Below are 15961 nucleotides of genomic sequence, written 5' to 3' on the forward strand. Positions count from 1 at the left end.
ATTATTTCAGTATTTTTCACTTTAAGTAGACTGGATGCTTAATACTTCATTGTGTCGTGGAGATGCTAATATGTTTCTCAAATGTGTAAAATGCATGAGTAATCCCAAAGGATCAGTGTTATCTGGTGCAGATTGCACTGTAAGACCTCACAAAACTGTTGAAAAAGAATTATGAGCCATTCCCTAGCACTTTCCAGGCTTGTTTCCCAACTACTGGAAATAGAAAAAAATAAATATTTGCATTTTTGTTGTACTTGTTTTTGTTACACTTCCTGCCACTGTCAGGAAACACACTGGCATTATTATAGCCTTTAAGTTGCCAATATATTGAAATGATTGTTCAACAACTTCCTTGAAAGAAGGACTTATTAAAAGACATTCTTTTCCTATTACACTGACAAACTGTGCAAATCTATGTACACTTTGCTAAATTATATCAGGGCTCTGGGTTGCTTTGGGGACTGGATGGAACCTGCTGACACCACCCTCATTAAGGTACTGTGCATCCACTTCTCTGGCAGAACAAATTCCAGTCCCAACTGCATATTTCAAGAGCCAAAGCAGCAATTCACACCCTAGTCTGTTAAAAGGAAATGTTCACCCCTCTGAGAAGGAAACACCAAATAGCAGATAAATTGGCAAGATTGTATTTTTAATGGGGAAACACCCTGAGAATATTTTTAGCTCCGCTATGAAGGTGCATCTTACCCTGTGCTGCAGTGAATTTTGAGGCTACGGAAGACAGAGAAATCATCTGTCACAATATTATTGTATATATATGTTTGAAAGTGCAGTAGAAAATGAATATGGTAATTAATGCAAGATTGAAAATATGGAAAACTCCTGGCCTTTCAAAATATATTTGATGCTGATTAGAAGTCTTTCATCAAACAAGCTATGTGTTTTCTTTATTCACTGTAAATGGGCTATAGTAACAAGACCTGTGAGGCATAATTGATGCTCAAAAAATAATTACAAGATATTTTATTTTATAGACTAGCAACATCCTAATGATGCTTTAAACTATATCTTTAAATAACTTTTTTAAAAAAGTATATACACGTTTGTATTTATTTAAAAAGGTGCTTTCTCTCAAAAATTTGACAATGATTTTCAAAGTCACATAAAATATCAATGCAAACAGCATTTTGTTTTCTAGGTTCTTCAATGAGAGGTGTTATATTAATTTAAAAGTTAAAAGATATAAGGATGTATGATGATTCATTCCCATTTTCATGTAAAAATGCCTGCATAAGTAGGTAAAATAATCTACCTTCAGAAGATAGACACATGTTCAATTGTATTAAATGATAAACCTGAAAAGCTGTATTCTTCATTGTCATCAATATTCTTTTCAGAGTTAGAATCTATTTTTTCTTTAAATTATTTTATGATTCATTTGAAGAAAAATTCTGAAATGCAGAAAACATCTGCTGAATAAAATGTAGACTTTAAGTGAAATACCAATGAGGGTTCTTGCATTGTACTGAAATTTTCATGGGAAAATCTCTGGGAAGAATCTTTTTTTGGGATTACCCTTCCTTGCCCCCAGAGCAGAAGAAAGGATGGAATTAAGGAAGGAAGGAAGGAAGGAAAAGAAAAGAAAAAAAAAAGAAGAGGGTCGGAGAGGAGAGGGTCGGAGAGGGTCGGAGAAGAAAAGGGAAGGGAAGGGAAGGGAAGGGAAGGGAAGGGAAGGGAAGGGAAGGGAAGGGAAGAGAAGAGAGAAGAGAGAAGAGAGAAAAGAAAAGAAAAGAAAAGAAAAGAAAAGAAAAGAAAAGAAAAGAAAAGAAAAGAAAAGAAAAGAAAAGAAAAGAAAAGAAAAGCTGAGAGCTGCCCATGCTCACATGACTCTACAGCTTCTAGTTCAGCATTACATCAGTTATCTCTGGCCTGTGGCAAAGTAATACAAGGAACAGCTGATCCCCCTTTTCTCTACAGTCATGGAGATCCTGATGTGAACCATTTCTCTGCACATTAATGGAAAATGATAATGGAAAATGCTCAAATATCTAAAATAGCAGGGAGTAAATTCAGCAAGGTCTGCTCTGGCTTCCTCAGCATTATCTTAATGTCCAAGTGGCAAAATGCTGTTACCCAAAGTAACAGTAACAGTTCATCCCTCAGTGGATTTACTGTAAAGATTTTAAATCTCAGTTGTACAAACTAGCAACTAAACCAGTTTTACTCTGACAAGGCATGTGTCCTGCTAGACGACAAGTTCTACAGTAATGGTAGTCTCTCACATTTCCTGTGAAATGTGTAGGGTATATAGAGTTTTGGTTACTTTTCCACAGCTTTACTATGCCTTTCTCAGCCCAGAAAGTCAACTACCTTGCTTTTAATCTAATACTATGGCTATAAAATGAAGATAAATTTTGTTTATGGATCAATCCCTCTATGTTCATATAATGGAAGAAAATAATTTTATTTCCATTTCTCTGAAATTCTGCTGCTGTGTGCACTGATTAAAATGACTTGCACAAACAACACAAAGGCAAAGCTCAATCCATATACTGTGTCTCAGTCCATATCTTAACCATAAGACAGATACAGAAACTGAATTTGAGTCAAATAAATTATTCCGAACATCAAATAAAAAATTCTTTCCATAATGTTTCATAAAATGCTTTTTCAAAACACACCATTTGCCTTTTTATTACAAAACCCCCTCTGTAAGGACTTAATATCAAATAGTATTAACTTTCCATAAAATGGTTTTATAGGATATTCTTTACTCCAAACAGATAAAACAACTCACTCTATGACAATGCTTATTCATCCACTTCACTTCTGGTGTACTAAAAGCTTCTGTTTGAGTTTATTTTAGATTTCTTTCTTCCTTTCAAAAATAAAGTAAGTATTTACTTTAACATTAAAAACACATTTCTATTAATGTAATTCTTTTTTTACCTGGCTAATCTCTAGACATCTGGCCTTTGACCAAGAGTATTGTCAATACATCTAGTGTTTATATCCACTGGACATGTTATGTTAGCTCATGTAATATTTACTGCTTTGCCAGCTATCTTCATAGAACTACATTCTCTCATGAAAGCAGAACTGAACGTAGCATCCTGTTTATCTAGCCACTGAAATAGTCTGCTTATCTTGACTCTAATTCTTGCAGCAGCTACTTTATCTGTTTATCTTTTTTTTTTTTTCTGTAATATACTGCACAAAATTTTAGGTGACTATAAAAGAATTATTGAACGTGGCTTTATTTGGCTCCGGCTGAAAACTGACTGAGCTTTTCCTGACTGCTTGCTTTTTAATTAAAAAACATCTGCTGAACAACAACCTATAAGTAGGGCATCTTAGGACGGTACTTGAAACTTAAAAATAAATCGTAATTTCATCCAAATTTATAAACAGCTTTTCTTCAGTGTACTGATATTAAAAGCAGATATCAATAATATCAGAGTTCTCGCAGATTCAAACTACTGAAGTTTCACACAGTAAATGAACTTCTTATTTAAGAAAATTGTGTTCAATTGTGTGGCTTAAAATAAAAGAGAATTAAACTAGTTTTTCTTTTGATGTATGAGGTAAAGATAGAAGTTTAAGTTACAGAAGCCGATTTCATTTTTCCAGCAAGTGGCTCTTAATAAGCCCATAAACTCCATTCCACAGCATATACATTTTTGGAAGTATTAAGTGTGGTTGCCTTGAAATACTCACACTTGGATGTGTTCATTTGCATTATTACATTTAGAAGCCTTGGGGCGTTATCACTTCCTTTTCTTGAAATGGCACAGTAATAAGGAAAAGTGGTTATGCTTATCACCACCCATCAGTCAAACGCCTTCTATATTAACAAAACATAATTCTTTCCACTCTGTGAATGGGCGTGTGATGTTTCATACACATGTCAATATTAGTATTACTTTGCCTGGTGAAGAAATCATTTTATTTAACAGGATGTATGACTGGAAGTAAATGAGGAGAAATTCCCGTTTACACTTTAATGAGCAGGGACAATGCAGCATGTCAAAACCATGCGTTCACTATAATTTAGGAGGAAAAGTAATACAATTTTATATAAAAAAACCATACCACATTTTAAGTGTGTTGAACCCCACAAAAAATCAGTGTACTGTAAGGGCTGCATACATGTTTACTGGACTAATGATTGATATCCTAGGTATTCTTCCAAAAGAAATCTCAACAAAGAAGAAAATAAGCAGATCACCTGGTGGCTTGATAGTGAAAAGATAATCTATATATCTATGACAGTCTCTTTCATTAGTTTTTGATCCTGTCAAACAATAAATATAACCTTTAGCCTAATGTATGTAATGAATAAAACTTGAACCTACACTGTCTAATCAAATGAGAGGTCCAATACATTTCACTGCTGTGGCACCTTCTGTGGCCACGGACCCTGGTTTTAAACCTAAAACTATCTGTGTAAAAGGAAAAAAAAAAGCCTTGATAAAGGAATTTTCAAACACTTCAAAGAAAAAGGCAGAGGAATTTTTAGACTAATATTTAAAAGTAATTTTTCTGAGAGAACAAGCAACATCTGGATGTAAAAATACCACAAAAAGGAGCACTACATTAAACCAGAATAAAATGGCATGGAAGGAAAGGACAAGTTACATGTTCAAGATGGCTTTGCAGAAATGTAAATATTTAAGTTTGAGCTAAATGAAAAAAGCATATGTTTTACTCTGTTACTGAGATCGTAAGCAAGCCAAACACATCTAATTTCATCTCCAAGAAACATATAAATTGCATTTGACTTGTATGGTCACTTATGAGTTGTGATATCCCAAAGGTAATGTGTCATATTTTATAGAGAAAGCCTAGGAATCAAAGATTAAAAAAATTTAAAAGCATTGCTGTCAATTATCAGAACTGACATTGGAGCTTTGTATGAAATTTGAGCGATAATACACAAATTAATTATTTTTAGAAGTTAGATTTAGCATCTACATTGAACTACAAAAAGTACTTTAAACCAAGGAAACAAAGCATGATAAGTGATTTCTCTTTTAATTTAATTCCTTTTGTGGGCTTTTACCACATATGCAATAGTGTTAGAATTCTAAATAATTTCAGAAGATGGTTTGAGGAGAATTAATTACTAAAAATCAACAACCGAGGCGTTGTGAAACTAAGAAGGGCAAATTTGCAGGGAGACAGGAGGTTAGGAACTGACAAAGGAGATTTTATCCATCAACAATTTAGCTGGAGGTTTGGATTTGCCATCAAACCTGCAGAAACATTTCCCTATGGCAGGGTAAAATCTGACAGAAGGAAGTGGCTCCTCATGGAAAGGATACTGTGTGTGCCTGCCCCCGAGGTCTGGCTGAGGCTTGATAGCACACCCTGGTTCAATAATGTGAGCAATAAATCACTAACTCTTGCATTTAAGCACCAGGCTACTCAGGATTCACCTCCCTAACAAGAAAAGAAAGGGCTCACTTACAGTTACAGGACAATATTGAAAATTAAAACAGAATTGCCAGGGAAATACTTCAGATATGTTCTGATTTTGAATATTTTTACTGATAATGCAAAAATTGAAACAGGACGCAAGTAATGCATAACAGCCCAAGTGAACAAAGTAAGGCATTTCATACTAATTGGTCACTGCATTTAAAAATAAATCATTGATCTATTTTTCCTTTTAAAACTATGGTGAAATGAAATCTATCAGGTGTTACCATAATGAATACTGGAAAAAACAGACAATTACAACTCTTTTATCCTGAGGGATTTCACATGGGTTTTCTCACACATCCAGGGGATAAATGCAGCACAAATATTGCCAGAAAGGAAAGAATATTCTCCTATACTAGTTCTGTGCAGGACTGTTTTCAGTGGTCAAAAATCTATCTTTTTCAGAGGAAACCACTGATAACTTTTGGTAAGAGAATGCAGTTATCAAATTGGGCAAGGAAAGGGGCACATTGCATGGATTCTTGATGAAAAGTAAATAGCCATGGACTCGATTTTACATTTTCTTTCAAGGACAGCACTAACGAAAGTGCAGTGATACTTAATAAGCTATACAAGCACTAATTCCATAATGAGTCTTTACTAACTCATGAGGAAAATCTATTTATTCACCTATCACACTACTTCCTGTGGCAATTATATACTATAGTAGACTGCCATAAAAATTTGGATTCAACCAAAACTAAGCACCTAATGAAGCACTTAAGAGACACTGTGTAATCTTATTGCACTTCACCACACACAGTGCTATTAATACTTGCAAGTGAGTTTGAGAGATTTTGGAAAGTGCAAGCACCTTAATGAAAGGTTTATCACTGAACAACTCTAAACCAGCAATACTTTGATACACGCTAGGGAACAAGCCAGTGTAAAATAATCACAGGTGTTTATTTAAGTCATGTCTGTGGATCTTTTACTGTTCTTGGCACAGATTAAAATAGTGTTACAGAATTGAAACACACATTTGTGAAACATACCTAATATAGTGAAAGGTCAGAACTTTTACAAAACCTAAGGAAATTATCAGCCTATTTGTTTCTATCTGAGGCATACTGTGCATGTAGTGTAAATTCTGGGTTTATTTACCTACTTATTTATTTGTCTAAGAAAAACGGGAGAAGAAACTTAGGTGTCTTTATCTGCTATTATTCATTCAAGTCCTACTCAAATTATTTTGGATGCCTCACAAAGCAGGCTTCTGCAAATAGTTACAATACATGTGGAGGTACTGCAAGCATACTCTTTCTGACAGGGATGAGACTGTGACATATCCAGGACAGGATGTCTTCATTGCTCCCCAGGATGTGAGCTTTCAGGGAGAGGTGGAAAGAAATCCAGACTTAAAGCAGAAGCCCCAGAAACATTAATGACTGACCAGTAGCAGAAGGGAAAGCATGGGCTGCAGCACAGGACTGCAGAACAGGCCTTGGGAGTCATTTTCTTGTCTCCAGTCTCACTCCTTAAGTCAGTGAGTCACAGCTTCCTGTGGTTTTGAGCCTCACTCAACTTGTACAAGGAACTTCTCCCTCCTGGCTGAGGAGCTGTGGCAAAAAAGCTCTCAAAAAGCAGAAACCTCACACTGGGGATTTTGAAGGACTACCCACCTTCACTGTTAAGAGCGCATACACTTAATTGATAGGAACCAGGAATGATACTTCCCACAGCTTAGTTTTAAGTCCTGTTTTTTGTCTTTATTTTAGCTGGCCAAAAGTAGAGCCCCTCTATAGGTTTCTGCTATGCTTGGCCAGGACAGAACTTCTCTTCAGTCTGTTGACACAACCAGAGTACAAAAGTGGGGTATAGACGACAATGTGATCCTATTAGAGAAACAAATACTAGACACTTTATCATTATAAAGCACTAAAATCTGGTTGGAGGCAAAAAGCCCAACAAATAAAAATAGGGACCAGATACTCCAGGATCTAAAATACAAAATACTTGTTTACTAAAAAATTATTAAACCAAAAGGAAGTGCTGCTATTATATTAGTATTCTAGTCACTGCAAAATAAAGTGAAATATTAGTTTAAGCTTTTTATTTCCAAAGGATTAGCTTTTATAAACTAGGGGAGATAATTAGTGAGATCGAGTGGTCTGATGCAATCACATTCCACAAATCAGAAGGTACAGAGGAGTACCTGGATTTGGAACCAGTGAAGTCAGGGACATGGAAGTACCATAATGCAGAGATTCACTACAAAATCATTCTAAAATGGAAAAGTCTATTTCAGACTTTTATGAGTTTAAGACCTTACTCAACCAGACTATAAACATAAAACAAAATCTCTTCCTAAAAGGACTGGCTGACTGTTCTTTGACAAAATTGAAGCATACCTTTGAAAGATCTCTGAAGTTGCCTGGAAGGGTCAGGTCTAACTCTTCTGATTCATAGTTTGTTAAAACCCAAGGAAATACAGGATATTGGTTCAGATCATTGTATGTTCGTCCTATTAAAAAGAAAGTTTTAAGAGTTAGGAAACAGCGTTCACTTCTCCAGCTGAAAAACAATCTAGCGGTTACATTTGTTGCATCACATGTCCCAGTTCCCACCACTTGACAGAATCAGGTATAAATCTTCCAGACAAAAGCAGCCATTTAGATGTACTTATGTTGAATCAGAAGTCAACGCAGAAATCAACATAATATAAAGAGCACAGTGTCTGTCAAGATCAGCTAAAACACATCATATCTCAATAAACGTTTTCTTTTTATATTTCCATTAAGATATTTTTATAGCATGACTGTAGAAATTTAAAAGAACTAGACTATTATTTTCCTAGCAACTTTATGCAGTATCATAGCTGGCAAAGATTAAATGAGACTCCAAACAGCAAGGGATTAAATCTGAGGTTTGCAAATCTAGGTCTATCCTAGATAGTCCATATTAATCCATTATTCCCTGTGGCTCTTCTTCACTGAAGAAGTGGTGAGATTCCACTTTTACTGTGGAATCAAAGTGGTGAAAGCCATGTTTGCTTTAACACTATTTTGTAATCACTTTGAAAATAAAAAACATTTCTCCTCCCTAAAAGACAGAGCTGACTGCCCCAGGCCACTCTCTTCAATCATGAAGGAAGCCCTGCTATCATCCCAGCAGCTCAAATGTGCAAAAACCAGCTTTAGATATCATTTCAAAAGAACAACCTGCAACTGCAATAAACTGAAAAATATGAATTTGTCACTAAGAAAAATGTGTTGGGAAAGGCAGCTATTTCTGTGTTCTCTGATATTTAGTAGACTCTAACATTTTACTGATAAGACAAATGAAATTTCTTAGTACAGAACCATTCACCCTATGAAAATGGTGAGAACCACACAATATGCAACATGAGTCTTAAAAAGCAAAATCCAGTCATAAATATATATATGTGTGTGTGTGTGTGTGTGTGTTTATGTAATTAGCAGACTGAAATAATCCAGGTTAACAATTCCCAGTCCTGCAGCAGATTTACAGCCCTGTTTTACTAACTGCTTCCTTGCAGATTCTGGACAGATTCCTGGGGTACAAAACCCAGCACAGGAAAACACAGGCTTCCTTGTTCTGAGTTGCAGTTGCAATTCTCCACAAAAATCATTTCTGCTTTAATGAAATGTGAAACTTTCACTGCTCTACAAACCCCTTATTTTTTCAATAGAAGTTGCTGAACAAAAAGCATGTTTCTATTTTGTACATAGTTTCACTGAATACAGGAAAAATGCATATTGTTAATAACTGTGTGTCCTCATTTTTACACTTTGAACACATAGATGTTCACAAGAATATAAAAAAAAAATGAGGTGCAAATACAACTTTGATACAAATGCAGTGCCAGCACTGTGCACTACACACACAAAGATGGATAGAAACAAAACCACTTCTTTAATAACTACAATGAATGAATGAATGCAAAATTACTCTTGGACAGAACAAGAATGTATCCACCAACTAAATCAAGAAATATACCAGAATGTATCCATATAAGGGTGGAAAAGGAATGGTATTCTCTGGTAGAATATTAATTCTTTTAGATTTTTGGGAGGGGGCTCTACATGTCTTGAAGAAAGACAACTCTGCCTCATTTTCCACATACATCAAGTCAGAATATTATTTTCCCCTTTGGCAAGGGTTTAATTACAAATGTCTTGTAAAGTTTCTTGAGATTATCAAAGTTAGAGTTCTATAAAATACGGCCTCTATAGAACTATAGCTTCATACATAAGAGTTTTTCTCACCATCAGAATCCTTAATTAACAGAGGAGTGTGCAAAAGTTTCCACAATAGAAAGACATTTGTGTTTATGTAGACAGCAGACTAAAAGAAATTCGAGATCTAGGAAGAGAATGACTGAGAGGACTGTAGTCTATTACAAAGCATAAGCAAAAACAAAGATTCTTCAGAATCAAAACTTTGATGGAAAAGAGTTCAGAGTAGCAAAGATCTTCAACTGTAACCACTTTATAGAAACATTTGAAAAGGTGAGAACATCCTTTTGCAAAATTTTGAAAGGAAATGTAGGGTTATCCAAAATTAATTTTAATTTCAAAATTGAGATTTTTTCATATTGTGATTTTATTTAATTTTGATACTTAATTCATTTACTTCATATCAATTTAATTTCAATATTCAACCAAAAGATTTTGACTTTTTGTTTCCATTCCATATGGGAAAATCATAAATCTGTGAATAGGTCAAGAAAAAAAGCAATCCTGAGCCTAGCTGCTGTATGAGCTCTTCTTTGCTGAGTGGTTACTTATAGTATAGACACATGAAGAAATTATCATGTGACATTAGCTCCATGTCAGAACAATGCAGTAACTCCTGTGTGCATTTTTTTACCCCACAATGAGAAATAATTTGAAGCGGCTTATCTCTCAGCTTAGGTAAGATAAGTGGCAAACAATGGAGCCTTTGTGATTATGTATTTGATAAATATAAGCATAGTCTTGTGAAAAAATAAACAAAATATTTTCTTCTCTCCTACTTCAATATTTATAAAACATGTTTTATTTATGAAGAGATTAACTACTAAGAGTAGCTATTAATTTGTTTAATAAAAAAGTTAGTGATTTATTTTTATTAATACGACAATTTTTTTCTTAATATTAACAAATAAAATGGACTCAAGAACATGAACCATAAATTAAATTGTGAGAGGACACCAAACCTACATGGTAAGTTATGACCATACATCTATACTTATCTGAGTGGAGGACAGTGATCTAGGCCTATAATGGATTACAAGTCCATAGTTCTAAACATGCATAAATATCAGTGGTTTCAGTTTATTAGGAATGCTGTCTTGATTGATTCTGGCTTCACAATTAATGATTTTCAGAATAAAGTCAGCAGATGAATATACTTAGCCATCTCATCAATTGTCTGGTTCTTCCAGCAAGAATTATTTGGTTCTTTCTTTAGCTAAATAAATATAAAACATAAAACCTGTACCACTATCGGTAGGCTCTATACCTTTTCAGAAGCTTCAGATTTTCCTCAAGTAGGTTTACAGAGATTAATATTAAAGGCCGAATATTAAATATCGCAAGCCTGTGACACTAATCTATTTGAACAATAAAAATGAGGCATAGTAAATGAGATCTCAGAAATACTGGATATGTTTCTTCATAAAAAAAAAAAAAACAAAACCACAAAAGTTTTTAATTAAACCATCCAATTTAATGTTTTTATATGGCACTTTAGTTTTGAAGGTAAAGTGAGCTAGAGACAGCTGACAAAGAAATTATAACTGCAATTCCTTGGTGAAAATGTTAATGACAGCAAAATATTGTTTAATTAGATGATTGCAGCATCTGGATTAACACTCTTTAAGAGCGATGTTCCTGTGCTTGTCTGCTTCTTCACACTTTACAGACATTTTGTCATCTCTAGGTCATTAGGAAAGAATTTTTAATGATTTTTCTAGAAGCAAGTAGTTCAAGTTACATCTAATTAGATTGCAATAATAAGCCCAACACATGCAGTAGCTAAATATATACATAATTAACCAGTGAGGGCTTGTACATCACAGAGTAAAAAAGTGGAAAAAGCTAAACAGGCGAAAAAAAAGGGGGGGGAGGGGGAAGAAGTTCATCTGAATTTATTACCTAACTGAAGATGTCATTTTTTTCCACAAACCTTTAAAAATAATGCCCTTTCCACTAAAAGAAATTGCTCACAAGAATTATGGATGTAATTATTCTCCATTTCTTTTAAAAGCTGCGGCATGTAGGATTTAAAAGACTTAAAATTCAAATAAATACAAATGCAATCACATATTTAATATACTACAATTTGAAAAGAAAAACTCAGCAGAAATCAGTTAAATACTGAGAAATAGACTTGAAAACTAGACTTCTAACTAAAAGAATGAGCACTGCAACCATATTACAAAACGACTTCTTGTTCCCACTATTCTTGATCCCTTTGCAGTGGTGGGATTACTTCTAAGTGCTCTTTTCAATAAGTAATCTTTTCAATAACCTTGTAACTGAGAATAGTAACAATTACTTGTTTCCTAAATCACCCAGAGGGTTCAGTCGACACATATGCTGGTTCCATGCAGAAAGGACAATTAGCATAATCATAGCTGCTTCCAAGCCTTCAAAGCAAAAGGATCCCTGAGAAAGAAATACATAGGAGGAGGGGGAAGGTGGCCAGGAAGGCTTGTCTACACAATCAGGACAAAAACCAGGGGTAACATTGAGACTGACTGATAAGCAGCAGAGTGCAGTGTTTACCTTTGGGAGGAAAACCCTGAGCTGTAAACATGATGAAATATGCTTGAGCCAGAAAAGAGGGCAAGAAAGAGGTGAAGAGCCTGGAAACAGAATAGGTGGTAAGAAAATAGAAACTAGAGGGCCAGAGAAACAGGTTGAAACAAGACTTTACAGAGTTTTGAAGATGGAGAGCGATTTTGAACTGAAATCGCAATGAGGCATCAGGCCAACGCAAGTGAAAACAATCATATATACTTGGATAGGAAATAAACTAGAAAGAGAGATCTTTGAGAGCTGAAGTAGACAGTTATTAAGTCATGAGTACAGATCACAGCAGAAACAGTTAAACTAAAAATGAAGTGTGGAAACATTTCAGAGGCTGATGTAAAGATTAAAACAAAAGTCATAGAAAGATGGATTTTTTCCAAAGGGACACTTTGGTATTTCAAACATGAAGAACATATAGGATAGCCAGGAGCCATTCTTGTCAGGATAAACATACTAGCAAAACAGGGAGAGATTTAAGAAGAGATTCATATATTTATTTCAGTGGTTCTGTTGTTCAGAGTCCAATCAGTCTATGTAATTAACAGTATTAACGAGCAGGCAAAAGACTTCTTGTGGGAAAGAACCCACCTGCATGATGCCATAAATGAAAGAAATGAGCTGGTGTCAGAACCCTCACTTCTGAATGTCTCTCTTCAAAGGCTACTGGTTCTTGAGTAATTTCAGAAAAGGATCACAAGAAAATGGGAGTCCTTTCATACCGTTTTGTAAGAACTAAATACTAAATAAACACCATTGTAAAAAAAAAAGGAAACTACAAAGAATTAGCAAAAGATGCACTAAACCACCCTGTTAATGGACTTCTACTTAGATGAGAAGGAAAAACAGTGAAGTGACCTTACTTATCATCTACTTACCAGTAGATAATCCACATTTTTTTGAAGTGTCAAACCTCCATATTTCTGACTAAGCTACAGCTCAGATATGCTGAATAAGCCAGTAGGAGTTAAATGGCGACATGAATAAAAAAAATTTGATGCATATATTTCTCAATAGCTAAGAACAATAATATTGTTAGAGAATAAGATGCTGCTTAAATAAACAGTTATATTCCGAAACTAGGTCATCACTGCCTACATGAACAATTACTGGCAAAGAAGTTGCAATTTTTAAGAAAATATTTCTTATGGAATCTCATTACAAAAGAGTATAATTAAAAATGTATTTGGAAATTGGATTTCCAAGAAGACAAAAAAGAAAATACATGTCTTCACTTAGGAAAGGAGGTCACAAGCATACTCAGTATTCTATCTTTGCGCACAAAGTAGAAATTCCTGTATTTTCTTCTGTCTGCTGAGGGTCCTGTGTACAGTGCATATAAGAATTTGTGCCTGTTTAATATAGATGTGTGTGGATAGTTAGCAAAACAGTGTATATAACTCTTATCAAAACTAGGGCAACAAGTACTAGAGGTACTTTGCTTCCAGTACTGTATTTATGGTAGAGTTATTAGTTTTTCTAGTGCTTCATCAGAAAACACCTATTTCTTGTAAAGGGAATATTTTTGAGGAATGCTTTTCAACAGAAGACTTACAGAAAATACAGGCACAGCTGTAAAAGCAGCAGTGTCATTCAGGCTGCCTGCAGTTTCCCAGATCTCAGGCTGTGGCGGTACCATGCCATGCAATAGTGGAGCAATCAGCTTGGGGATGTGAGAACTTCTAGGCTGTCTAACATATATTTAGGTTTTGAAGCTTTCTCCCCTGTGATTGGACTTGGAGCTCAGGTGCACTCCATTGTGGGTGGGCTTCTGGTTTGCCAGGAACTTTATGATGAGATTCTTTGCAATGCCCCCAAGTTCTTAATGAGTTTTTGCAAGTCAGCTACCCAGATGAAGTACAGACTTCACTAGAATACAAAACCAGATTGATCTTCCAAAAAATAACTTGAGGGGATTTTTGCTTCTGTCAAAAAGTTAGACAACTTCAGGGTTTGTTCCAAACTGCAATAAGAAGTTTATTGTCATGTCTAGAATTGCCTGTTGGGTTTCAGTCAGTTTTGTGTGTGTCATTGGCAAGGGAGTTCAGCTATCAAGGATAAATCTGATTATAATTTAAAAAAAAAAATCACGCACTGCTGAAAGATTTTATAAGATGGTAGGTAACGCTGTGAAATGAGCAATAGAGCTTATACAGTTAACTATGAGATTATATGAACCTGTGAGATTTACCAGTAAAAGACTAATACACATAAATTTGCTAGAAGTTAAATGCTTTGAGTCAGAGAGAGACACTCGAAAGGTAGTGACCAATCTACTTTTCCAAATACAACACAAACTCATGAATACACACCAAAAATAACAAATAGTCAGTAATCCTTCAAACTTCAGCCATAGCAGGTGGTACCTAGAATGGTAATGTCAAGCCATCCTGTTGTAAGGCAGATGAATGCTACCAGATGACTTAAGAGAAACCTGTTTTGTGCAACCACCCAAAGTGTTTGGCTATAAAACATGCCCAGCAGTATTAGTATTAAACAAAAGGTCAAAAAATATTTCTTTTGAGACCTCTGAGATACTCTGAAGGAATCTCTCCAGGCTGAACTTTGTTTACTGATGAATACTTTAGTGTAAGTGTCACTGCAATTCCTAATTGACTTCAGACATAATGGTGTCTTCCAGGTTTGGATGCTTTGGTGATGTACCTAAAAGTAAATGACCTTGGAATTTTAAACTGATTAAAAAGGAAAAATAATTTTTAAAAAAATTGGCTCAGGTCTTGTGTACTCTCATTTAAAGAGTTTAGTCTCACTGCTTACGGAAGAAAAGAATACATAAAAAGCAAATTACAAGCAAAGGACTTTTCTGTCAGTATTGTATTCAACAAGGACTGAGGGGACCTAGGCTACCTTCCTAGCTCTCCAGAAAAATCCTCCAAGTCTGGGTGAGGCAGTCAGAGAGCCTCCAAGGCTCTGCCTATAATTCCTCATCACCAGAAGGGCAGCTGATGTTAAAGAGCCATGAAGCAGCTGGAGATGGGCCAGTGTCCAGAATCAGGATAGCAGCATTCACATGGCACTGTGCCAGAGGCAATAAATGCTCAGCAAGGCTCCTTCCTCCAGCAGAGAACTGCGGAACTGTGGCTATAATGCTTGGGAACCAAGCTGGTGAGCCTTCATTGGACTTCACCATATGGACTTTCCAACCCAGATGTCCAGTAGTTTCAGGGACTCCGCTTTTTGCTTCACTGCATAAGGTACACATGCCCTCAGATTTCCAACTGTTCAGTAGTAGCACTTCTGTACCACATTGGGATAATTTGATGACACATTTATTAATATCCATAAGACTGGACATATGGAAGATAACTACCATATATGCACAGCAGCAAAAGCCTAAAGGTTCAAAGCAAGCAAATTTGACAGCTCCTGAATTCTGCCACTGCCCTACTGGACAGAATGCAGTGACTGTCCTCAGACTGGTCAGTGCAATGAGTGCTACTTTTAGGTTTCACACTGACATGTATCTTATATCTGGCCTGAGGATAACCTTGAGCATAAAAGTCAAGACCAAGTAAAGATGAGAGTTGTAACACTGGAGTACAAAGTGATGGCCGGTGGAGATTAATTTGGGTTTCAAATTAAAGCTCACTGAAGTGAAATGTCTGAGGAAGGCTCTCCGTGGGCAGGTTTATAAGCAGCATGTGTGCTACAGGCAGGAATCATAATAGTAGACAACCTCCTGGAAATTTTTGTATATGGTCTAAAAAACATTTTTACATTTAAAATTACCATAGGAG

The 15961-nt window shown here is 35.5% G+C and overlaps 1 protein-coding gene across 1 annotated transcript in view; it reads right to left on the bottom strand.

Moving 5' to 3' along the window:
- The window catches only part of NBEA (neurobeachin), a 451136-nt gene that overhangs the window by 80392 nt on the left and 354783 nt on the right, over positions 1-15961 (bottom strand). Inside the window, exon 44 of the mRNA XM_027677697.1 lies at positions 7797-7909. Coding sequence (XP_027533498.1) covers positions 7797-7909 — 113 coding nt within the window. The remainder of the gene's footprint in view (positions 1-7796; positions 7910-15961) is intronic.

The sequence above is a fragment of the Neopelma chrysocephalum genome, unplaced genomic scaffold (genome assembly GCF_003984885.1).
Source record: "Neopelma chrysocephalum unplaced genomic scaffold, ASM398488v2 Primary Assembly neopelma1_43, whole genome shotgun sequence".
Taxonomy (NCBI): Eukaryota; Metazoa; Chordata; class Aves; order Passeriformes; family Pipridae; genus Neopelma; species Neopelma chrysocephalum.